The sequence below is a fragment of the Equus caballus genome, chromosome 15, assembly GCF_041296265.1.
Source record: "Equus caballus isolate H_3958 breed thoroughbred chromosome 15, TB-T2T, whole genome shotgun sequence".
Lineage (NCBI taxonomy): Eukaryota > Metazoa > Chordata > Mammalia > Perissodactyla > Equidae > Equus > Equus caballus.
In genome coordinates this window covers 19,267,093-19,293,938 of record NC_091698.1, presented here as the reverse complement: position 1 = coordinate 19,293,938, position 26,846 = coordinate 19,267,093, and the positions used below count along the sequence as shown (strand labels likewise).

Below are 26,846 nucleotides of genomic sequence, written 5' to 3'. Positions count from 1 at the left end.
TTCCTGAGTTTCTATGTGATTCAGCTTCGAATACAGCTCCTGCGCATGACTCACAGAGCCGAGCAGGGCAGTCCCTGAGCCACCCTAACAGGCATCGGATGGGGCAGTGACTCAGAACGCTAAGACGTGCCCCAAGAATGAAATTGCCGAGGGATAAGATAACAGAAGGTTTCAGAGAAGAGCAGCCAGAAGCTAAGTGATTTCATGAACCCAGCTTGGAAAACGGAGGACAAGATACTGAGCTGTTCCCAACCACCACTACGGAGGTCTTTAGTCTCAGAAATGACTTGGAAATATAGCAGAAAGGGAAAAAGATGGACACACCTCCTTATTCTCCTTCCCGAATAAACCCAGTGTTCCCAAAGACTGGCTGGAGTGAGAGAATCAGGATGTGTGACCCCTCCCCCAAGAATTCTCCAGAGAACCATGCGACAAAAGCAAGACATGCTATCTCAACTGGACAGAAAGGGATGAAAAGTTATCAACTTCATCAAATCACTGAACGGAAGGACAACTCTGCGTGACAGGAGGAAACAGACGCATTCGGAAAGGCCTCCCCGAGGACACTGCCTCCTGCCCCCAGCGGCGTCTGGAGAAGACTAAACCCGAGGGCCTGGACCAACTACAGTCCTGGACGGCACCAGCCTTCTTTCTCCTTCTGTCGCTGGCACAGAAGCTTGTGCGGCATGAAGACAACACATGAGTTATGACCGTCTGTCCATAATAGGTGCATTCTGGGGAGGGCTAGGGACTTGCTCTTGGGCTGGGGACACTTGGGGCCTGGCTGCTGCCCAGGAGGCAATAAATCCAGAAGTTGCTTCTCGGAAGGCTCTTGCCATTTACTCTGCAAACAAAGCAGCTCTGATCTTGCGGTGTGAGCAGAGGGACCAAGAGTGGTGGCTAAAAGGCCCGAGTGTCCCTGAAGGCGAGGAGCTCTCCACAGAGCAGCCAGGGGAGGCCCAGGCACAAGAGGCTCAGAACCAAACAGCAGGCAGAGGGGACCAGGGACAGAGAGTCAGCTCCGCCTCCCAGTGACATAAAACTGCCAGCTTCCAGGACAGGGCACTGGGCCACCTGTGCTCATCACAGAGGGAAGCAGCCACCATAAACCCAATCATTAATTCCACCAGCATTTGTCACATGTCACCAGGAGCCGGGGACACCGCCTGAATAAAGCAAAGTTCCAACTTCTAAGAGCTTACACTCTAGGTGGGACTGGGGCTGGAAAATTAACATTTCAGCTGGTAAGGAGCGCAACAGAGACAAAAAACGTTAGGAAGGAGAGAGTAACAGGTGGGTGCCATCATACATGGAACAGTCCAGAAGGCTCCCCTAGTGAGCTGATGACTGAACAGGGAGATGCCCGGAAGAAAAATGCCCCTGGGGCAGACAGGAACACAGGACTCAGCCTGTGGAGGCAGGGGTGAGGCCCACGTGTGCAGGCAGGAGAGGACCGCGTGTTATGCTCTCAAGAGATGAAAAGCCCTTGGAGCTTCTGACTTCTCTTGAAAGGCTGCCTCTGGCTGCTGGGTGGAGAGCGCCCAACAGGGAGAATGAGAGTGGTTAGGAGCGACAGGGAGTGGGCGGCAGCAAGGACGGGAGCAGCAGGAGAGGGAGTGAGAAGGGGCTGGAGTCTGGATCTACTCGGGCGAGGCCACCAGATACGCTGGTGGATCTGACATATGGTGTGCGGGGAAGAGGACCGAGTGTGACCCCTGCACCCATCCGCAGGCACCGAGGCAGGGAGCCAGCACTTGGTGAGCCTGGAGGCGGGAGAGCAGGCTGGTGGCGTCCGGTACCTCGGGCTGGCGTTTGGAGTCACCACTCCCCTGTCATGTGTCAAGCAAAACTCACCTATAAAATATGTCTTGCCCTGGGGGAGCCACGTCATTTTGCAACCGGCTAAACTTTTGTTCTAAATTGGGAGTGGTGTAGCTAACACACCCAAGAGATGAACACCACGGAGACCAGCGATTAAGAGCGGAGGCTCGGGTGCAAACAGTGGCTGCCATGGTTGGGCCACATAAACTTGGGCAATTTATCTAAGATCTGTGCTTCAGTCCCCCATCGGACTTTCGGGGTAATAATATAACCTGCACCCCACAGTTGTGCTGTGAGCATTAAATGAGTGAAGAGACATAAAGATCAGAGAACAGAAGCAGTAAACTCACTCCACGGACAGATAGCTAGGGAGAGACGGACAGACGGTTAGACAGACATGCGTGCACATAATTTTTTCCCTGGGAATACACTCAGCTGATAAGCAAACCGTCCTGCAGGATTTTCAGAGTAACAGGACACTCCTCCACTCTGGACATCCACCAAATGCTGAGCTGTGAAGGGGCAGAGAGGCAGAGGCGGACAGGCAGGAAGACCACGGGAGAGCCAGAGAAGCAGGACGAGGAGGGAGGGGGAGAGTGCTGGGGACTCCGCAGAACCGAAGAGAACCAACGGAACTTCATCAGCAACCCGAGTGGCGCTGGGCGCAGACACACGACTGGGCACAGCCAGCGGCCAAGACAACGTCTGGGAAAGTCTCTGCAGGCAGGCCGGGCAGAGAGGCAGGCCGAGGAGAGGGCAGCGTAGACGAGGCCTGCAGGACGCTGTGCACTCGGGGAGCGTGGGGCCCTGCCTCCCGTCACACTCATTCCTCCTGGACTCACGCCCAGCACCCCTCCCCTTCGAGGCGGGCAGCAGCTCCTACTTAACACCAAGTGGCACCTCAGGAATGTTACTCCCTGAGTCCCGACGCGCTCCGCCTTCGTCACCTGTTGGCCGAGCCCCCACTGCTTCGTGCCTGCTGAGGCTGCACATACCGTGAGCGGCTCGCCCTGCAGTGCCTGCAGGATGAAGTTGCTGACAACTCGCCCGTCGTTCATGTGCATGCGCGGCCCAAAGGTATTGAAGATCCTCGCCACCCGAACTTCAACGCCTTCCTGGAACAGAGAAAAGGGAAGAAAATGTGCTTCACCCTGAAGCCTGCATTTCCACTTACCCACTTCAGGGCCCTGCACAGCAAGCGGGTCAGAAAACGTCTGCTTTTCCTTCCAAGATGGAAGTGGCTTTTTTGTTCGGATTATATAATGTGTTAACTGTAAACAAATCTGGAGACTACACAGAATTAGACCAAACTCAGATGTGCCCCAGATCTCACCCCCATGAAGCACCAGCACTAACATCCTGGTAGGAAACCTATGAGACAGTTAAATAGCACAAGAGGAAAAAACGCATTTATATCAAATTTTTTCCCAGTACATAAATAGCTATTTTCCCAACTAGGACCATGCTATGCATATTCTCTTATAATCTTTCCCACATAATGTTTTGTGCAAATTTATCACTCAATAGAGATTTAAATGTCAATGAATGTTTAATATTGGATTTGAAGAAAAACAAGAGAGCACTTTATCTTGGGAAGGAAGGACAGACAAGCATTCTTAGAGAGCACAGTGTCCCTTCACCCCAATCTGCTCCAGTGAAAGCTGAAGACAAGCCAGCACCCAGCGTGGGCTACGTGGCCTGGATGATGCGTACGAACGTCATGTGAAACAGCTATCTTTATGGGGGGATTACACATGTTCATTTACTTCTATGTATTTTTTTAATGTTTCTATTTTTATTACAATAAACATGTATTACTTTTAAAATCCAGAAAAAGCATATTTTCAAATACATAATCAGGAAAGTATATTTCTTAAACCCCAAAAGCCTTCTCCAAACTACGTGGTTTAATTATTAATTTCAGACTGCTTCTTTGTGGATAAAGAAGTTAAACATTGTATCACACTCTGAATTAGTGGACTTTCGCAGGGTATGTTTCTTGTTTGTTTGGTCCACTAGACTACAGACGTGTGTGTTCTGGGCGTCCGAGGGCAGGCAGGACGGTGGAGCAAAGACCTGGGGCTCACTAAGCAGGCCTGCCGCTGAGCTCTCAGCCACAGGAACCTGGGAGAGAACAGTGCCTCCCTTATGGGGCTTTTGTACGAATTAAGCCAACCCCGTGCAGCCCTCAGCACAGGCCCAGCAGCCAGGAGCATTAGAGGCTATTGTTGCCAAGACCAGTCCAAACAGCTCCTCTCTAGTTCTACCACTCAGATCTGGCACAGGCTGGGAACCTAATGGGCCCTCGGCTAACGGGGCTTATTCAGCACAGAATTTCCCCACCAGCCGAGTGAGCGAAAGGCGATGAGCTGCATGCCCAAGGGCATGCCTCCCAGCGGGGCTGGAGCCACCCTGCGGCCCCCTCTGCCCACAGTGGCCTCACCTCCGGGCCCAGCGTGCCAGGCAAGCACGGGCGGTCTCTAACTGTGCTGAGATAGGAAATGGTTGGGAAGCAGGGAACCAGCACACAGTCAATGTCCAGAAACCAGGGCGCTATACTTCTGCTAACCCCTCCAGCATTACATTATGATGCTTCCACACGAGCTATTCTCAGGACTAAGATATGAGCTACTATTCTAGGCCCGGGAATCAACCTTTTTCTCTACCAAACTAATGGCAGAATAGTTTCTAAAAAGGGGAGGAGCAGAGATGTTGTTCCTAATAGAAAACAACTCAAAAATATCCACTTGCATTTAATTGTTAAGATGAGGAAAGACTCACACATGGATAAACATGGCTTTATTCTAGGAAGCGACTGCAAAGACCTCAGCAAATTCACAGCAGTCAAACCACGTGTCCAGCAGGGCAGCTCAGTGGGCTGTGCGAAGGCTGCAGGGAATTGACACTTTTATCCTCCTGAACTCCCCGTTCCTCAGGAACAACGTTCTAGAACACGACCTCAGGAAAGGCCGGCTTCTGCAAACATCACTGGCCAGCACATGCACAGGCCTTCTTGTTCTGCTTGCCCATCTGGAGAGCAACCCTAGGCGACACGGCACGAGCCTCCTCAGGTGCAGATGCCGGACAGCCATGGCGCTGGTCCAAGAACTGCAGCCCCCCAGCCTGTCCTACACCAGCAAGGCCCGCCCAGGCTCGGCGCATGGAGGAGACACACATGCAGGCGCACTCGCTGAGGACCGCTCTTCTCCAGCACACGGCGCTTCTGGAGTCCCCATGCCGCCTCGTCTCTCTGGGCAGTGTCAGGACACAGAGGCCGCCCCGTTCAGCATGCACAGTCCCTCACCACCTGACACCCATCCCCTGCAGCCCTGTGGGGGCCCCGGGCAGGAGAGCGGATGGGCACCCATGCACACAGCTTGGAGGAAGAGTCCTTACTTCCCAGCTCAGACATGAGGAAAGGGCCAGTGTCTGCCCAAAGACCGCTTCCTAGGGTGAAAACCCAGGACGCCTCGCCAGGACGAGACGGCTCTTGGAAGGGAGACGTTCCTCGAGAGGACCAATGAGCAAACACTCGCACAAACTCCTGTCTCACATTCAATGCTCTGGCTGCCAAGGACAGCAGCCTGCTGACTCCCACACGGGCACACCTGAGCGTCCACCATGGCGAGGTACAGGGCCTGCATGCACACACACAGCAGTGATTCAAAAAGGAACCACATCATTCTTAAGCATGGTGGGGTTTCACTTTGTGTCCACGGCTTTGTCCAGTGTGGGAACCATGACTCATTCACTTATGACTCCAAGATTCCAAGAAGTTTTTATCAAGGATCAGGACAACTCCTGCAAGTCTGCGTCATATCAGCATCAAACCAGCAGAAACTTAAGGGAGGACGATGCTCAGGGTGCCATGCAGGCGAGCGCATGCGAGCACACAAAAGCAAGCAGCACACAGACTGCGGTAGTACCAGGGCTCTGGAAACAGTGACCAGCCTGCAAGAAGCACCACCCCAGATGGGAAGGCTGCCATTGGAAGGCTCTTCCCCCACTTCTGGTAGCCAAGAGGCAGGAGGAGCTGGGGAGGCAGGCTTGGATGATTGGTGAGTGGTGAGTCAGGCAGCACAATGAAGGAACAGGGATGTCCCCTCCCCAAGCATCTCCCAGAAAGTCACCAGCAGGAATTAAATGGGCCCTTCCTCTAAAGTTCTCTTTTCAACTGCATCCTTCAGTGGAGAGCACTGTCTCAAGCCACTGAACACCAATTATGATCACTGTCTTTACTGATGGAAGGTGCCGGAGGGTGGAACAGACAGGCGATGCAGAGGGAGCGGATGCTGACCAGGAGCTGACCATCACCTCTCCACTGCACGGACAGCCAGTCCTGAAGGAGGCTCCCAGAGCTCATTTATCTGTAGGGAACAGTACAGAGAAATAACAGGAAGCGCTCCAGCTATGGTAGCCCAACTCTGTGAGGCCTCCTTAGTGTTCCTCATGCCCCTGAGACAAGGACATGCACGGCCCTAAAGCAATAGGTCAGAGGCCCTGGAGGTGAACCAGGTAACCCCCAGCAGCAGCCTCTCCTAACTACATCCTGATGGGGCCTGCTCTTACCTGAGAATCAGACCGAGGCCGCTACAGAACAGAGAGCTCACTTGCTGAGCAAGATTCTCGAAGGAGCTAGAATGCTGCAGTTCACACTCAGGGCTGGCAGAGCGACAAGGCCATGCAAGCTCAGGGGACGGGCGTACATGTCTGCCTGCAATCTCCCTCAGCAGCCCTGCTGTAGTCTTGACAACTGGTCCTAAGGCCTCTCTGCAGCAGGCTACGCCAGCGCTCACCACCAGGCCAGGAGGAGCAAGTGTTACCCTGACGGTTTCTAGGTGGGGCAAATGGGGATGGAGAGCAGGCCAGCGAGGGGGCGGCAGAGCCAGGACACAAGGCCTGCGGGAGGGCCCAGGCCACAGGGTCTTGACCCCTAGGGTGTGAATCCTACCCGTCCAACATGTGACTTATTTTAGTTGCTTGCTGAATGTTTGCGAACTGAAGTATACTGTACATACCAACTATTTAACTATTTAAAAGTATTGTGATGCCAGAAAATAAAATAAAACCATACCCTTGAGCCCTCTGGACCAGAGGATTTCTGAATTTCCTTTCTGCCTGCCAGTCTATGGTTTTATGACTTGTGGCAGACCCAGCCCAGTGGGGGGGCCACAGACCGTGGAGGGTCCGACTTACGCGGGGCCGTGAGCTCAAATGCACACTGACTAAGCACTGACTACAGCACACTGGACAGGTGTCCACACTGAAACAACCACCATGTCCAAGTGCACGTGGAGATGCAACTTAATTCCTCTCTGACAAGTCCAAAGTATCCATGAAAGACGCGAGGCCCTTTGATCCCAACTTCCATCTCCTTTCATCGCCCAGAAGAAAGCTCAAGGGAGCTGCTCTTTACGTAAGGGATGTGTTCTGAAATGTGCCTGTGTGGCAGGTTTTTTATGGGAAAATCAAGTTCTACTGTGAATACATTAGGATATTTCATTCATTAAAATTAAGAAACTCAGAAGAAGATCCTCTGGAAAAGGGAAAATCTGTAAAAAGATTATTACTAATTCTATTTATCTTGTTTATATTTTCAATCCTTATGTAGTAGGATTATTCAGAACAAGATACATCCACATCCATATGAGGTCTTGACAATAAAAATGATGGTTTATACTGAAGACTGTCACTATGTATTTTAAAAAATAAGAATTTAGGTTATTAAAATAATTAATTAAAAATACACGAGAGGCATACTGTTCCACCTTGTTCATCCTTCCTTCTGGTCATTATTTTTTTCATTTGTCTCCAAATAGCATAAATTGTTAACACCTAAAGTTCTGAATCTTCTCCTGAAAGTTGCCATCTTGAAAGGCCGCACACTTAGAACTATAAACCTACAACATCACGATGCAGCTGCTTGTTGGTGACATGCTGCTCTGAAGAACAGCGGGTAGTTCTGGAGCCCTGCTGCGTGCGCTCCCCGTCCCAGGCATTGTCACCTGACTGCACGTGTCCGAGCCCAGATGCCCTTGCACCTGGAGCCACAGCTTCTCTCACTCAGCCAGGCTTTCCACCAGCCGTGGCCTGCCAGGACGGCAGGGAGAGGGGAGCAGCACACACTGCAGGCAGCCAGCTGTGGGTTCAAGCTCCACTTACTGGCCAGGAGCTGAGAGCAAGTTCTCCCATCTGTACGATGGGCTGCACACCAGCCCGCCCCCCACCTTAAAGGGGCTGCAGGAATGAGGTGAGATGGAACAGACCGAGCCCTCACACAGGCTGAGCCCCAACAGAGGCGAGGCCACTGCAGGCCGCCAGCACGCAGCTCCTGCAACACCCACTGCAGGAGAGAGCAGCACATCTGGGCCTGGAACATTTATATGGCGCCCGGAGGGCACCGCGCTGAGCACTCAGGGTCTGGAAAGGCTACCTCCACAGACGGATGAGGAGTGAGAAGCGGCAGAGCTGGAGTCTCGAAAATGTCACGTTGGAGTCTGAGCCCCAAAGAGGTTCTGACTTGTCCCAGACTAGGCCACATCCCGAGGGGCCAACCCTCAATCCCCCAGACCAGGCCACAGCTCACAGGGCCAACCCTGAACCCCCAGACCAGGCCACACCTCACAGGGCCAACGCTGAACCCCCAGACCAGGCCACACCTTGAGAGGCCTACCCTGATCCCCCCAGATCAGGCAGCCCCCGAGGCCAACCCAAGGAAGGCAGGCAGTGCCGACCCACCCTTGCTGGCAGCTAATATAAATTCCTGAGTAAAAGAATCGTCCTAACGTCTTAAACATTTACACCCTTCACAATCTTTACAGGGTGGTTTTTATTTTGTTTTCCCCTATGTTTATCTCTGGATTGGACTGGGGTAACACTTCTTTTTCCTTCTCGCTTTTCTCTGTTTTCTTACTTTCTATTTGTGGCCAAGCATCCTGCCGTCACAGGAACACAAATCTCCTTCAGCTGTTCCCATGAGCTGACAGGAAAGGCGCCCCCGTTTCCTCCTCTTCAGCACTGATCCCAACACACCAGGGACAGAGGGCTCGGGGACAAGTTTTAGAGCCCAGCAGGGTCACAGGCTTGGACCCATGGCTCTCCCCACAAGGGAGCACAGTACTTATAACACGAATAACGGGGGATGGAAGGTACAAAGCTCATGCGTGACTGCTTCACAGGCCTCTTAGAACTTGCGCAAGGCTACAGGCCCTCCGACCAGGTCCACTGCTCTCGGCCACACTGACCCTGCATCAGGAGGCCATGACTCCCACAGCTGCAGAGCCACCAGAACCAGACGGGACTCTGCCACCTGTAGGGCCAGAGGCACCGCCACTCCCTGAGCTAAAGGCCACCCAGTGGGAGCAGACGAGGGGCTCTGGGGAAAGGCAGCTAGGTCATACTGCTCACAAGTCCCGACGTGCCACGAGGAACAGGCCTTCCTCTGGGCTATTTGCAGACAACACGTGACGGCAATGGTCCCCGGGGCAGACACGAGTCCTTACGCAGGTAGGCTAAGCAATGTGACGAGCTTTGACGAATCTACAGACTACTCCATGCTGTCGGCCGGCTAAGACCCCAAGCTTCGCACAAAGCGCTGAGCCCATCTTCCACAAGGCAATTCTAAAACCCGACATCACGATGGAAGGTAACCCATGCACCGTTCCCTCGAGGAGAAGCCACGGTGCCCCAGCAAGCAGCACACTGTCGACGTGACCACGGACATCACTGCTCCATCTGCATGGCACCCGTCGGTGGGGCCTCCCATGTGTGCAGCACACACCAGACATTCCATGGTGCAGGCCTCGTTGGAGCAAGTGCCAGTCCTTCACAAGGATGGCCCCGCTGGGCACAGACACATCCTGACGGGGCTCGTAGGGGACGCTCAGCACAGACCAGCTGCACACACAAGAGGAGATTCTAACATTGCAGGTCTTGGGGCAATGCCACCTGTGCCGTTAAATTGAGACCCATGCGAGCAGAAACGTCATGCTGACAGGTCCAGAGTCACCCAGGGGCCACACGCCTGGGCTCAGCCGGATGACACGCCCGGGTCCCGTGACAGCGTGTGTGTGAACGCGTACGCTGGCTAGTGTCCAGGTGCGGACTACAGTTCCTGGCATACAGTCAGTGTTTAATCAATGCTGGCTACATTATTACTAAACACTGTAATTATTGTGAGCTCATACCTCAAGGTAATACGTATACTTATACTCATTTAACAAAAACTAAAAAGTTTCACAAAATGTCCTATTTGGCCACCAGCTTTACCTACATAAAAACTTCATAAGAAATTCTACCACAGACTGAAAGCAAAAGGAAACAGCTGAGACTCACCAGGCCCCTCAGACTTACTGAGCAACGAAATGCACTTACACGCCCCTCATGCCTGCAGGTTAGTTTTCTTAGGTACCAACCACATGCCGGTGCTGCTGTGTATCCGGGGACCATCTGAAATTTTGGGGTCAAGATATTCTGGGCTCAAAAATGATAAACGTATGTCTCTAAAACTGTTTCATGTTCGTAAAATAAATGGATGATATAAGCCAACTGCCCAAGGCAGCTCAGAAAGCAGTTAGTTCTGCTTCTGGCCGAGAAATGAGGCAGAAAGGGGTAAACACCTACATCAGCACAAGGTTGTTTTGTGGGTCTTTAATGTTGGTATTTCATTAAAAACATGACGACTCTCATCCAAAAAAACCAAAAACGCTCAGGGACAGCCTGGCCCAGCCCCTAGCACCTCCATGCGTGCCCCCAGGCCTCCAGCCTCACGTGAAGCCACAGCTGTCAGTCCTGGGCTTGCCTGCAGGCGGGGCCTCCGCCTGAGAACCTGCTCCCAAGGAGAGCCGTCCACGTCCCAGGTGCTGAGAGTACGGCCCGCACCACCACCCGTCAGCAGCCTGTCCTGGGACAACACTCCTGTCCACACCGGTTTACCCACGCGTCCCTCCCCTAGAGGCACATCCCTGAGGATCTCCGAGAGCTGGTCCAAGCACAACAGGACAGTCACCGAGAAATGAAGGACCCGCTGGGCCCTGGCCTGGCCCCTTGGGGCCTGTGTGGACATCTCATGGGCTCCTGCACAGCCTTCAGGGGTCAGGACAGTGCGCTGTGACCAAGAGATTACGTCTCTGAGGTCTCTGGGAATGAGAGCCTCGCTCCCCAGGCTGTGGGCTCCTGCTACAGGAGGGCAAACCTGTAACACGAAACCACTGCAGGAAGAGCCCTCAGCACTGCAGTGAATGGTGCGGACAGCAGGAACCAGCAGCAGTAAACACAAATAATAATCCCAGAGAGGCTCAGATTAAAGCACTGAATGCACTTTTATGCCCGTCAGATAACTGAAAAGCAGGACAAACAGTCCACTGATTTGCAGGCTTCAGGAAATCTGAGCCGCTCATCAAACAACTGCCGTGGGCAATGAGGCAACTGAGAAGCCTCCTCTCAAAGCCACCAACACTAGTCCAAACCGAGGAGTGCATCCCCCAGAAATCTTTCTTTAAAAAAGGAGAAACACAGGGAAAGCCGCTGACAGCACCATTCGTTTACAACAGTGGGCACCTGGGCTTGCCCGACGCCCAGCCCCAGGCAGTTATTCACGCATTTCAGTCCTTACGGTTGAGGGAGTGGGTGCTGGTGCGCCTACACCGCAAGCCCAGAGCTTGGTTCAGTACCTGCTTCATGTAGGCATAGCACATGGTCTCTGCAACACGCTTGCCTTCATCGTAGCAGGCGCGGGGTCCCACCGGATTCACGTGGCCCCAGTAACTCTCACTCTGAGGGTGGACTTCGGGATCTACGGGGGGAAATGAGACCATGTTGTCATCCTTCCTTTTTTCAAGATCTTGTGCATTACGAACAACGAATACTGACGACACAAGGGGAGCTTGGAAAGCCCAACAAGAACACTTACAAACAGAGAGACACGTGTCAAGAGAGGGACTCAGGGTTCCAGAGGCCATTCTGTGGGCTCCAGCAGGGTGGGTGTTCTCCCCTCTCACATTACGTAGTGAGAGTACTTCACAGGCAAAATACACACATTTGAAGACCGAAGTCTCTCAACTTTAAGTCTCCCCTCTTTCCTATAAATTGTTCTCAACTTTCAGATCATCATACAAACTGTAATTAAATATAATCTACGTGAAGAGATATGCAGTTCAGTTTTATACTCATGAAACATGTAATTATAGTAAAGCATGTATTTCCTGAAAACACTGTAAGAGCATCTCTGTGGAACATGATGACTTTCACATGTGCTGCCCCAGAGTGAACCTGAGACCCTCGACGACATGCCCGGAGCCTGGTCGAGCGGAGGTGGAAGGACAACAGCACGTCCAACAGCAAGTGGCCACTGGTGCTGTGAACAGGCATTCCTATTTCCCAATTCGTGTGTTTCTGGTCTGTAAGTAAATCACACTTTAAGACTGTACCAGGGGGACAGACTATTTAAAGAAACCTAGGAACGAATTCTTTTTTAACACAGTATATTGTTGGAATGTGAATTAACACCTAATTAATCTGGTACACCAGGAATTTTATACAACCACAGTATGAAATGTATGAGTCTTTGCAAGAAATCTGGACAAGGTACAGGAACTCTATGTTACAAATTCATTTCTTGCTTATTTTGCAGCCCAAGTCTGACTTCAGCTCATGGGTACAATGGGACCTGCGTAGGGACAGGGCCACGAACACACATGCCTGAGCCTGCCATCCCCCTTCAGGAGGCTGACACCCCTCCGGGGCGAAGCCAGGGCATGCACAGATTCAGACCTATCTGCTCCTGTGGTTTAAAATTCCTATGAGAAGGTGCACATTTTTACTGCACGACAAGAAAAAAGGTCGAAGGCAAATACTCCGAGAGAAGAGAACCAATGCCTTAAATTCACACTGATGTAAGAGATGACTGACATCAGGCCTCTCTGGGGGTTTCTGATAAGGGCTGGGCAAGCCGGACGTGCCAGAGAAGGGTGGGCACACCCACCACCCCCTCGACTGGCCCCGTCCAGGCTGAGATGCCCAGGACACCCAAGGGCCATGACACAGCTTTGAACAGTTACCTCACAAAATCACTTTGAAAAAACAAGTGAAAAAAAATCACTGTTATGACAAAAGTGAAGGTCGAGAGTGAAAACTGACTTCAAACTTGTCCCCACCTCAGCATTCTGTGAGGCTGACGGACCCCACACGCACTCCACAATGTCACTGGACAGCAGTTAGCAGACGTCAGGGCAGAGCAGCTGGTGAGCTCGGTGAGGGACGCCCTGATGTTATCTCAGAACTCTGAAGAACGAGCTATTGTCAAACACAGCAGATAGGAACCGAGGTAGAAGGAGGGAGGGTGGGCGTGGAGAAGTGCACGGTGCGATCCTGGCCAGACAGCACGAGCCCCTTCACCTTAGACACTTGAGGGTTCCGCCCGTTGGACTACACCAACACCGCTCCTTCTGTGTGAGGTGCAGCCCCTCCAGGCAGCCCCAGCAAGCATCTGATGTCTACAGAGGGGCTTGCTGGCCCGTTGTAGCATCTTGACATGGAAAGACAGGGAGGGGACACAAAAGTCTGCTCAGCAGCCTATTCCAAAGGAGCGGGGCGAATGGTGAAGTGGCCACTCCTGCCCTTTCAGCCACCTAGGATTCAAAGACGCAGATGGTGCCCCGCCTTACCACGGGGATTACAAAGAACATAACTGCATTTGGGAGAATTCCTGTTTCTGTGATTTTTTTCCCTTTGGTTCCCATCTTGCTCTCTCACTTCCTCATTTCTTCTGTCTATAACAAGAAGGTGAGACAGAAAATTCTATGATGTCAGAGTCTGGCTTCTGCTGCATAAGTGAGCAGTTCTCTGAAGCCTTACACAGCTCATCTGGGACCAAAGGGAAAGCCACCTGAACTGAAAATGAAGCCCTCAGCCCACTCCTGCCGTTCCCTCCCGGACGGGCCTGGGGAGGGATGTGAAGAGCTCCTTGTTGGCAAAACAGGCTCCCGAGTTTGCCGGCACTGCCTACTTAAGATTCTTCCAGAAATCGTTACGCAGCAGCTGAGGCAATCAGTGCAAGTCTGCACCAAGCAAGCTCTCACGGCCAACCCCGGAGTCCTGGCGGGTCGGGCAGATGGCATGTGCTGCCCACACTGCAGAACAACATGTGCCAGCTCAACCCGCAAAGATTCCCTAACGAAGGACCTCTAGGGTACTTTCTGAACAGAATGGCCAAGGCATGTCTATGGACTTGTAAACGGTGCGACCTTCTTGGGAAGGTGACATGACAGTCTTGGGGCGCTCTAGCAGGAGAAAAATGGGTTTGTCCCACGCAGAGGAGGGAGCCTGGAGACCACAACAGCTGCGACAGGCAGCCTCTTTGCTGTCATGCCTGGAACGGGACAGGCTGGCCTTCTCAGAAACGGAACCTGGGACTCATTGTTTATTCCTTCTTCACGTCAGACAGGATGCAAACAGTTCATGGGGCCTGAGCAAGCGTCCCCCGTGGGAGCCCCACCCACTCACCTCCATACACCTCCGAGGTGGAGGCCAGGAGCAGACGCGCGCCGACTCGCTTGGCCAGGCCTGTGAAAAGCAAAGATGTGATAAGAAAAACTGTCAACTTCAGGGAAACCGGAAAACACAGATGCACACGCACATTTTTGTAGCCAATTTAAGGAATTTTTGTATTAATGATATCTGATAATCCATGCATCTTCAATTATCCACTCTTATTGCATCTACTTTGGAAGGAAATGAAAACAAAAACAGTAAGAAAAACATAAATGAACCCTCAGAAGCACAGTATTTCGTTGGATACTTACAGTGTAAGCAGGGCCAACACAGAATCTGTCGATTCGAGAAGGTGCGGTTTGAGGAGTTTCATAAAGACTCCTTCGCCCCAGCGTATCACCCAGTATTTATCAGGGGCTTCGCTCTGGGAGGCAGAAGGCAGGGCCCTTCGCACCTTAACTTCCACTATTACCCCAAATGGTCCGCCTGCCACTTCCTCAACGTGCACCCTGCCATCTTCTGCTGTGCCCGAGCCAGACCCCAGGGCTGGACATCTCTGCCCCACCCCCTGCTTCCCTCCAGGTTCAACAGCACCTTCTCCAAAGCAAGTTGCCACATTCCTCCGTCCTGCTCTGAACCCTCTCCTGCACTGACCCCTCGCACGTGGAATGGGCCAGAACACCATTACCTATGGTGGTCACGTAAGCATGGAAAGTCTCCAATCTGTCTCCTGCAGAGCCCCAGTGTACAGGCTCTGAGAAGCCCTGCACGGAAGCCACCAACTACCCGTCACTTAGCCCAGTGCTTCCTCCCCAAACAGCTCCGCCACGGAGCTTCGTGCACAGGCAGCATCGGGTGAAGGGCCAGCTGTGCCACAACACAGCCCTCAGCGCCCAGCACGGCACACGGGGCAGAGGTCCAGCACGGTGCCTGTGGGGTGCTGCTAGGAGGGAGAGGTAAGGCGGGCACTGCCAGGGGAGGTGGGCGAGATGGAAGGGCAGGAGTGCATAGGAACACCCAGGAGAGGCATGAAGACACTCTTCAAGAAGAGAATGGGGTTGCTAAAAGGCAAGGATGTGGAGATAACCTGTGCAAACGCCATGCCACCACTGCTTGAGGAAGAAGATGCTAAAAGGGATGTAGTATGACATGGAATTTACAGGCTACCAACATCTCAGGCCTGTCTCCCTTACTCCAGTTTCACCCGCAGAAGTCTGCAAGGTGGGTCAGCATACATATTATGGCATACGGACAATGGAAGTAATGAAGAATCCCAGAGTCTTTTTTTTAACTAAACTTGTAATTTGAGATGATTGTAGATTCAAATGCAGTTGTAAGAAGTCATACAGAGAAATCCCATGAACCGTTTACCCAGTTTCCCCTAATACAGTAACAACTTACAAAACTACAGTACAATATCACAACCAGGATAGTGACAACAGATGCCGTCAAGACACGGAACATCCCATCACCACAAGGATCCCTCCTGCGTGAGGCCAGGCGAGTGCACCTGTGCCACTGTAGCGCCCAGGGGCTTATGCTGAGCTGGACAAAGAGGTTCTATCATGAGGAAGCCAAGCACAGAACTGGGGAGGTGGGGAGGCACAGAGAGGGGAGGGCCCTACCGGGAAGAAGCCAGGTGAAGTCCAGCGCATCTTGCCTCAAGTGCAAAATCACGACAGCTCCTTTCAGTTCGGAACACAAAGTCCTATCTGGGTCTCCTTCTGGCCTACCAACTGTCTCCCTTTAGCTTTTGTCCAGGGTCATTGCTGGAAGACCCTGACGACTCCTTCAGGACCTCCAGGTCCAATGTCACTTGTGCCTCAGGCCTTGCTCAGAAGTCACTTCCGTCCTGAACTCTAACAGCACGGCACTGGCACCTCCCTTCTGGAAACTCTCCCTGCCTATGCGGTGTCGCTGATGCCTGTGCCCTTCTTTCCGCTCTCCTATGAGACACAAGTTCCCTGGCAGAAGGCCTGAGTCCAGCCTTGTCTGAATGCCCTCCACAGTGGACAGGATGGTGCCTTGGGCTCAGTGACTGCATCGCCTAAACAGGCAGAAGGAATGATACCCCCTTAAACATCACGTGGTTGGTGGCCCTTCCCCTATGGGACCCAGTGCTGGACAGGAGGAGGGGCTGGGGAGGCAGAGATGGTGCATGGAGGGGCAGAGCCTGCAGTGGCAAGGTTGGGGAGCGGCCTCAACCATGCCAACCCTCTAAGCAGAGGCGGGGGACTGGTTCTGTCTGGAACAAAGAGGAGGACAAATGCCCGTTCTGGTTTAGAATGGACTTAACTCCATGCAGAGCTTGATCCTCCAAAACGTCTGGTCTTCGAAACCTGAAAACTGATCTCTGCTACCCTTCCCATCCCTTGTCTCCACGCTTCCCTCAAATTAAAACGCAGTGCTGTATTTCCCAAATCCACTTAGAGAACCTGTTTCAAATGTTCCTGTAATTAAATTCATTTTTTACTTCACATTTCAAACAGTGGCCCCTTTCTTCCACTTTGCAATTAATCAAAGCCCCTAGCTTTTAAGCCTGTGCTGAAGTTAAGCACGCCTCTAATTTCAAGCATTAACTCAAGCTTATTGTCCACAGCTCTAAATCTCAGGCCTGCTGTCTGGAGTATACACGCGTGCTCACTCTTTCATCTCACATCTGAGGTGAGCTCTGAAGTTCCGACAGCCCCATAAGGACAGCTCTCCTCCCGTTCCTTCTAGGAGCGCTACCGAAAGGCCGCGTGAGTGTGTGTACGTGCGGTCCACCGCAACCCCTGCTCACACAAGAGTCGCCAGCGCCTCCTCCCAGCCCAGAGGCAGCGCACCGTGTCTCAGTGGGGAGAGTGGAGGAAGGCTGGGCCGTGGCTGGAAAGCACAGGTGCTCACTCGCGGGGGATTTAACTGAGGCGACACAGACTGGTTACTACAAAGACTGTCCCCGCCAAAGCAAATTCGTGGCAAATAAAGTCACACTGAAATAGCACAGGCTGCGGGCAGGGGCGGGGTGTAACGACCAAGATCACACTCTAAGAGGACAGTCAACCACCCACGCTGGAGTCGTCTAAAATACTCCTGCTCCCACCAGCAGCTGCAAATCCGCAAGGGGCGGCTCACCCAGCATGTTCAACGTCCCAATCGTGTTGGTCTTCAGCGTCTTGATGGGGTTGTACATGTAGTTTGGAGGGGAGGCTGGAGAGGCCAGGTGGTATATCTGGTCAACTAAAGGAGACAAACGGACATACGTTATTTCCAAGAAAAAGTGAAATCATTCTGAACTCCCAGGAACCAGACTGTGTAATAAAGGTGTTCGTGTATCTTTCACTGAAATTCTAGTTGTTGCATTATTCTTCATAGAAACTAATTGACATTCGCAATTAGAAGAACTTTAAACAAAAATAGAAATCTAATTATCTGGAACAAAAACCTGTGCTGGGCCGGTGATTTGGGCCTGTTCTCCTCTAATTGGAGTCAATCCGATTACTGAGTTGATTGTTTTCCAAGAAGATCCGTCCCAGATAAAGCATTCAAATCAGAAGGAAGACCGATTTTTCAGACACAGAATTAAACATGAATATCTAAAGTAAACAAGATTTTTAATTTGTAGAACAAATCTGACATAAATCAAAGGCACAAACGTACGGGAGAAGATAAAATAGCATTTTGCTGTGTTCGTACACATCCTGTAGACGCCAAACCAGATCTCGCGGAGATGACGGTCAGGCAGGGCGGTTTTTAAAGCCAGAATGGCAAAATGATTTAGACTCCACACCTCCCCTGGTGCGCAGGCCCTCACGTCAACATGCCCACCCACAGCCCTCGCTGTCAGGGTCAGGTCACACCTGTCACATGGCAAAGGCCCTTGGGAACCAGGGTCTCCCTGTGAAACGGCCATGATGGGTGAGCACGCAGGAGGAACCCATCCCCGCAGACGGACAGCGTCTGTGCCACGCCATCCCACTCGAGCTACAGGGGAAGGAAACACAACCGCCACAGCAGAGCCGTGGAACGGGGGCTCTGAAACGAATCTTCCTTGCACAGGGCTTTGGCCCTCATGCCAGAGCACCTGCAGGCTCCCCCAGCCTCCCACCCTATCCCAAACTGGCACATCAGGTAACAGCACAACAGGACGTGGTTTCACAGATGACGGGCAAAACAGGCAAACTCGCAACAATAGTCCTCGTAACAAACACCTCTGCCAAAAAGTGCCCGACCTCCCCACCCACCCCCTGAAAATCTCCTGTCACCTCCAGGAGAGCGAGGGAAGCACACAGTGCCTTCTGGGAGCAGGGCTGTTTCCTGACATGCTCTCCGACCCAGGGCAAGGCTGGGTGACAGCTCCACATCCTCACACAAGGACAGAAGTGGCAGCTGCACACAAGAGCGCTGGAGTCCAGGCTGTGAGCTGGGGCTCCACTTCATTCATGCTAACCACCACAGCGCTTCAAGCCCAGAAGCATCTGGGAGACGGGAGTCAGAGGAGCCCCCAAGACCAGGAAAACAGGAAGCGGATGGTTCTACAGAGACTGAATCTTTGGGAAGGGTTCTAGGTATTGCCCAGGCTCACAGAATAGCCTGGTAACTTTATTTTCCCCACAATGGGACCACACGCCAAGGGAGGCAAGAACGACATGTGACAGACAGAGGGTCTCATCGTTGGGATATTTGTGAGGCCTCTTCACCAAGACCATTCCAGAAAACTCCTGATGTGACTACAAAAAGCCTTCCTGTTTCAAAAATGATACTTATGCAATACCAGCCCTATGTTTTGCAAAAATAGAAAAAATTCATTCTAGAATTCATATAGAATCTCAAGGGACCTTGAATAGCAAAAAAATTTTGAAAAAGAGGAACAAAGTTGGAAAACTCACATATCCTGAGTTCAAAACATATTACAAAGCTACAGTAGTCAAAATAGTGTGGTACTGGCATAAAGACAGACATATAGATCAACGGAATAGAACAGAAAGCACAGAAATAAGGCTTCAGATCCATGGTCACGTGATCTTCGACCAGGGTGTGAAACAACTTAATCCAGAAAGAACACTCTCTTTAACAAGCGGTTACCAGGAAAACTGGATATCCACATGCAAAAAAGAATGATGCTGGACCCTTATCTCACACCATATTCAAAATTAACTCAAAATGGATTAAACACCTAAATGTAAGACCCAAAACTAAAAAGCTCCTAGAAGAAAACGTAGGGGAAAGGCTGCATGACACTGGATTTGGCAAAGATTTCTTGGACATAAAACCAAAACACAGGCAAGAACAGCAAAACAGACAAATGGAGCCACACAGAATGTGGAAACTCGTGCTAGTCTCAAAGGACACAAGCAACAGAGCAAAAAGGCAACATACGAAACAGGAGAAAATTCTGCAAACCATACACGTGATGAGGGGTTAATATCCACAATATATAAAGAACTCCCACACATCAACAAAAAAATCAAATAACCCAATTAAAAATGGCAAAGCACTTGACTGGACATTTCTCCAAAGACAATTTACAAATGGCCAACAGGAATATGAAAAGATGCTCAACATCACTAATCATTAGAGAAATGCAAATCAAAACCTCAATGAGATATCACCTCATACACATTAGGACAGCTACTATGAAAAAGAAACTAAAAAGAAAAAACTAGAAAACAACGAGTGTTGGGGAGGACATGGAGAAACTGGAACCCTTGTGTACTATTGGTAGGAATGCAAAATGGTGCAGCCACTATGGAAAACAATATGACAGTTTCTCAAAATATTAAAAATATTATTACCATATAGTCTAAGAATCCCACTTCTGGGTATGTACCCAAAAGAAGTGACAGCAGGGTCTGGAAGAGGTATTTGCACACCCATTGCCATGACAGCACTATACCTGACAGCCAAAAGGGGAAAACAACCCAAGTGCCCATCAACAGAGGAACAGATTAACAAAATATGGTATACACACACAATGGAATATTACTCACCCTTAAAAAGGAAGAAAATCCTGTCACATGCTACAACATGGATGAACTCTGAGGACATTATTCTAAGTAAAATAAGTCAGACACAAAAAGAGAAATACTGTATGATTCCACTTACACGAGGTCCCTAGAGTAGTCAAATTCATAAAGACAGAAGGTAGAATGGTGGGCGCCAGGGACTGGGGAACGGGGCGTTAGTGTTCAATGAGTACAGAGTTTCAGTTTTGCAGGATGAAAAAGTTCTGGAGATCTATTTTACAACAATGTGATTACACTTGACACCACTGAACCATACTACTTGAAAATGGTTACGATGGTAAAAAAACAAAAGAAAGGTGCTGATGAGAGGAGAAAGCAGATGAAAAAGAGTATTAGTGAAAGAGAGTTCAAACCCTTTATCAAAGCTGAAGTCAGAATGAATGGTGTTGGTTTCTATATTTTTTCTCCTCCTCTTCTCAACCCTGGGAATATAAGGGCTAAAAATTAGGCTCCTGAGCCACTGAAGACCATTCAAGATTCTCAATCAATCCTTGCTCTACATCAGAGTTACCCAGTAAAGCTATGAATCAAAGATGCCTGGGCCCCTGGCATCCTGAGACTCTGGACCTCTGTATATATACATATGTATGTATGCATATGTTTTTAAAAGCCACATTGGAAAACTATTGGGTCAATTTAAAAGTGGAACCGAAGCTATTGAAAGAATAATCTTTCTTCAAGAAAACTAAGAAAACACAAAACCTTTTAAAATTGTTTACAGTCGTCAATATGCGAATTCATTGAAGGGATCTATCTACATAAACGGAAAATCCTGTGACTGCTTTCAGACAACCATGTTTTGCTGAACTGATAAATAGGTAAAAATAAACAGCAATGAAAAATTCAATTGTGCTAATTGTAAGTCATAAGATAGTTCTCACAAAATCCTGTCAGTCTTAGTCTGCTCCATCTTTTCCAGCTTACAGATGTGACCAGGAAGAGCGTGGCTCACCCCGCACATCTACTTAAAGGCTCAAGAGGCAGGTGTAAGCAGCAGACCATGGGCTCCATTCACGGTACCGCGTGCCCTCGTTTTACAGCGCCTTGCACACACCTGCAGCTCTCCTAAGGATGCGCCAATCAACGCAGCAGAACTCTGGACAGCCCTGCAGGGCTGCGCGCCGCCTGGGGGGCACACTCAGGCAGGCCTGGCACCCCAGCCAGCTTCCTCCTGACTCTCTGGCATCTCTGCTCACACAGATGGGGCCGCCACATGCTCCCCAAAGACAGCGGAAACCACGGTGTACGGGCCGTGGTCCTACAGAACAAATCATTCAGCACGATTTTTACTCCCGAGGTGACAGCATATGCAGGGAAAGAAAGCAACAGCTGCACTGAAGACTAAGGAAATCAAGCATCTTGAGAGTGCGTGATTCCCCGACACCAAAGCCGGAGAGGTGGACACTTACATCCTGTACCCCTGCCTCCTCCGCCCGGCCCCCGCCAGGCCCCCTCTGCCAGGCTCGGGCCAGACGCCGGTTCGTGGGGAGCCTTCCCGCTGCCCGGGCCGAGGACTCATCTCACTCGGCTGCGGGGACCGCGGCTGCATGGCTACTTCACGCCACCTGCCTGCACGTCCTCCTTGTCCTCTTCACTGGATGACAAGCTCACTGAGCACAAGAAGGATCCTTTCCTTCCTTAAGATCTCCATCCACACAGCTCTGCTCTCTGCAGGGAGGGCAGCCCCCACCCTCTTCGCCACACATGCCGTCTCTGTCACGCTGTCCAGGCAGGCCAGGAAACCCATGACGGAAAACCAATATCCCTGGGCTGGTGTGCGAACGGTGCTCACCCAAAGTCAGCTGAGTGAAGAGGTGAGCCACAGACCGGGGCCTCCTTATCCAAAAGGCCATTCCATCAGTTGTTGCTTTTTCATCATTTGACAGTTCAGCCCAACTGCTGCTCTCCATTCATCCAACCTGGAGAGGCTGAGCTGTGCCCTGTAAAGCTATCATTTCAGGATGTTTATTTAAGGAGCAACACTGCTGCGTCCTTTTTAAGAACAACGCTATGAAAATCAGTGTTTTCAATGGGCCCTCTTTCCTATGAGAACGTGTTGTCTCTAACATTAACCACGACTCCATTTCCTGTCCTAAAAAGGACATAAGCACCAGAGTCTGTGGACTAACTAATCTGGCATGGAATTAAGAGGAGGAGAGCAGGGCGGAACTTCAGAACAAGCAAAGCTCATCAGCAATGAGAGCTGCCACGCAAATACTAAGTAATACTAATAACAGAGCAGCAAAGTGAGCCCCACAGCCCAGGAACAGGGCCCCTCAACCCGTCAACCAGGGTTCAAAGTTCACCAAAAGTGAGCATGATACGCAAAAATCTGAGTCGGGGGTGGAGAGAGGAAGAGGAAAGAAGGAAGGAAGGCACTTCCGTTCTTTTGCTGGATACACACCTCTGGACGTTGCCACCAAGGGACCCCAGTGACCCTGTCACCTCTACGAGGGCCATGTGCCATAATCACAGCTGGAAAAATAGGACCCTTGAGAAATGAGCCTAAAAGAGCTCAAATTAATGATCAAGGGCGAAACAGTAAAAGATTAAACAGTAAAGCAAACTAGGTGTTTTCCTTTTTCCATATAATTTCCTAAAATAGGTTCAAAGCAGCATTCAGCAGAACGCAGACACATCACTTTCACGTTGGGAAGAACATTGGTAAGGGGTGGGCAGCTGAGGCGAGCTCGGCCCTGCTGCGAATCCTGAACCCAACTGGCCCAACCACAAATGAACTTCCTACAGTCTGTCAGGAATTTCACCGTGCCTGAAATCCACAAAAATGATACATAAATGTAGAAGAAAAAGACTGTCGAAATTGAACTCTTGGGATAATCCAAATTACTGCTGAGACTCCATCAAAGAAATCACGTCTTACCTCCTACCAAAGGGGAAATCCACATAAAAACCAAATGAGTGTTTACATCTCCCCCTGATTTTTTCCCAAAGGTCCTAGCATAGGCTGTGACAGACGTCCTCTAGGAGCCAGGGACAGCCTTACCAGACTGATGGGACCACCAGTTAAAGACTTGCACCCTGAAACTTTGGAAAAACTAAAACAATAAAACAAAGGGCTGGTTCTTGCTGTGAACGTGTGTGACTATTTAGTAAACGGTAAAAGCCCATCACGAAGACGCTTGCTACACGTTTCCCTTTTGCTACAGTTCAAGACAGGGGCCTGGCATAAGGATTGCATAAGATGTGACTGCGGCATGGAGCACACAGCCCACCCCCACCTCCATCCCCAACACCAGTACCAGGATGGAAAACAGGACTGAACAAGGCACAGAACTTTTCCCAGAGTAAAGACCAAATTTCTCTTGGCACAAGGAACTAAAAAGAGTGGGATTTTGCCTGGATTTCCTCTCAAATAATATTGACTTACTGCAAAGGGAAGAGTGCACGTGCCAGAGGTCTGGCTCAGCCCAGGATCAAAAGCTCCACTCAGTGCGGCTGCTTGTCAATTTCCTGCGGGCTGGCAGCCCCCTCCCCTCCAGAGTCTACCCCACCACAGCGGGAGAGCACCACGACAACACCACGGCCAGAGCACCGACAGTGCCTGAGCTTCGCTGGAGGAATTCCCCACAGCTCCAAGGTAAACAGACTGAGATAGGCAGCCTCTGCATGTTATGCTTACATTTGTAACATAAACTGAAGGTGAGAAATTCCTAAATTATAATTCAACAAGAATATTCTAATCAGGGTGGCACTCCTCAAATGTCTACATAAACATGAACCCAATGCGCTTGGCAAACACCGTTTCCATCCCACCTTTTACTGTCGACTCCAGAGTGTCTGGGTGCTAACGGCCCAGCCTCTCCTATTCTCCTCTCCTGGCGTCACCCTCCTGGCCTCGCACAGGATTTCTGCACCTGGTAAAAGGCCGGTAACAGGGAGGGCTCCGTGCACTGGTTTCCTCACCCATAAAACAAAGATAATAACTGCCTACTTCACATGAGTGCTGAAAGAACGGAATTTGTTAATCACACACAGTCACGAGAACAGGGCCTAGAACACAGCAGGGGTTAGCTACTGCCACGTTCTGCTTTCGCTTTCCTGGACTCTTCTACACAGGTACGACAGGTTCCAGGAGCGGCTCCCATGACACAATGCGCACGTCTGCTTTTTTCTGTCCTCTACAGAAAGGCTGGTCTCAAGATTCCTTTTTATGCAGATGGTGGACAAGTAAACTGGGACAGCTTTTTGGGGAAGCACAGGCTGTATGCACCAAGAGCCTGGACATGTGTGCATGATAATGACAACATGACTTAGATGTGTACACAGGGCGGCCTTCTCAAGCAAGGTTTACGAAGGCCCCATGCTGCAAACGCCCTGAATACCTAACACAGGAATAACGAAACTATATTATAATCATACGATACGGAAATGCTAATCAAATAATGTTGAGGGAAAAAATGTGTCTTTGGAAAGAGATCGGGTATAGCCACGTAAAAGAATACTAAGCAGCTGCCAAAAATATTAATAATAAAATAGCTCTCTATGCATAATATAGAAAGACCACCAAAGATCATCAAAAAGCAGAAAAAATAAGATGAAGAGCAATGTAGAATATGCTGCTTTCTCTGCAATAAGGGAAAATTATGAATATCTATTTATATTAAATATATGTGCATTTATAATAAAGAAACTACAGATGAACACAAAGAAATTGTTAACAGCAGTTTCCTGAGGAGAGTTAGGAACTGAGAAGATAGGAGACAGAGGCAAGAGGAAGACTTTTTACAGTCTTTTAAATTCTTTTTTAAAAAGTTTGAACCATATAACTATATTGCCTATTAAGCATGTTTTTAAGTTAAAAATCACATTTAGAGAAATGATTGGATGTTAACATGAACAGACTATTTTTGGATGACAGGATTAAGGATAATTTTTTTTTATACTTTTCCAAATTTTCTTTAAAATGTATATATTTGTTTTATCATCAGGAAACAAGTCTTTTGAAAAGAGAGAAAATCAAGATTCTCTTCCATCTCATTCTTGATCAAATACATAAACAAGAAACCTAATTCTTTCATTTGGTTCAAAATATTTTTTAATTTCTCTTGAGATTTATTCTTTGACCCATGTGGTAATTAGAAGTACACTGTTTACTCTCCAAATATTCTCTGGTTTCCCAGCTATCTTTGTTACTGATTTCTAGTTTTAATTCCACTGCGGTCTGGAAGTATACTCTATGTAATTTCCATTCAACTTTTTTTATGTTCTAGTAACAAACTTCAAAGTTTGCTAAGGCGTATTTTATGGCCCAGAATATGGTCTATCTTGGTGAATGTTCTATGTGAGCTTGAGAAGAATGTGTCCTGCTATTCTTGGATGAAGGAGTCCACAGATGTCAATCATATCCCATTGATCAGTGGTATTGTTGAGTTCAACTACGTCCTCACTGATTTTCTGCCTGCTGGATCTGTCCATTTCTGACAGAGGGGTGTTGAAGTCCCCAACTATAATAGTGGATGTATCTATTCCTCCTTTCAGTTCTGTCAGTTTTTGCCTCATGTATTTTTGACACTGTTCTTAGAAGCATACACATTAAGGGCTGTTATGTGCTCTTGGAGAACGGACCCTTCACCAGTTTGCAATGTCACTCTTTGTCCCTGACAACTTTCCTTGCTCTGAAGTCTAGATCGTCTGAAATTAATACATCTACTCCAGCTTTCTCTTGATTACTATTAACATGGTATATCTTCCTCCACCCCTTTACTTTTAATCAATCTGTATTTTTATATATAAAGTATGAGTTTCTTGTAGAAAATAAATAGTTGGGTCTTGTCTTTTTTAACTACTAGGACAGTCTGTTTTTTAATTAGTGTATTTAGACCATTCATATTTAAAGTGATTATCAAGATACTTGGATTAATAACTACCATATTCGTAACTATTTTCTATTCATTTCTCTTGTTCTATTTGTCTCCACTCTTTTTCTGCCTTCTCTCATTTTAATTGGGCATTGTATATGAACCCATTTTCTCGTCTCTTTTAGCATACGAACTGTTTCTAAAAATCCTTAGTGGTTGTCTTAGAATTTGTAATACTCATTTATAACAAATCTACATCCACTTTCAAATAACACTACGCCACTTCACAGGTAGTGAGGTACCTTATATCAGAGCATTCTCAATTCTTCCTCTTGTCTAACACTGTCATTCATTTCACTCATTCATAAGAAGTAATACCCAATATTGTTGCTATTATTATTTTGAACTGTTATCTGTTAGACTAAGAATAAGAAAAACATGTTTTTATTTTACTGTCACATTCCTTCTCTAACATTCTTCTTTTCTTTACGTAGATCTGAGTTTCTGACCGACGTCATTTTCCTACTCTCTAAAGAATTTTTAACACTTCTTGCAAGGCACGTCTTACAGGGGCAAATTCCTTGACTTTTGTTTGTCTGAGAAAGTCTTTCTTTCTCCTTCACTTTTGAAGGATAATTTTACCAGATAGAGAATTCTAGGTTGGTGTGTTTTTTCTTTCACTTTAAACATTTCACTCTACTCTCTTCTTGTT

General features: G+C 49.3%; 1 protein-coding gene across 6 annotated transcripts in view; it reads right to left on the bottom strand.

Moving 5' to 3' along the window:
• UXS1 (UDP-glucuronate decarboxylase 1) overlaps window positions 1-26,846 on the bottom strand; it is a 96,704-nt gene that overhangs the window by 16,651 nt on the left and 53,207 nt on the right. For all 6 annotated transcript variants that reach the window (XM_023618483.2, XM_023618482.2, XM_023618485.2 and 3 more), the window contains 4 exons: window positions 17,425-17,529; window positions 14,323-14,382; window positions 11,493-11,614; window positions 2,817-2,936 (listed from right to left, as the gene is read on the bottom strand). In XM_023618483.2, the coding sequence (XP_023474251.1) occupies window positions 2,817-2,936; window positions 11,493-11,614; window positions 14,323-14,382; window positions 17,425-17,529 (407 nt within the window). The remainder of the gene's footprint in view (window positions 1-2,816; window positions 2,937-11,492; window positions 11,615-14,322; window positions 14,383-17,424; window positions 17,530-26,846) is intronic.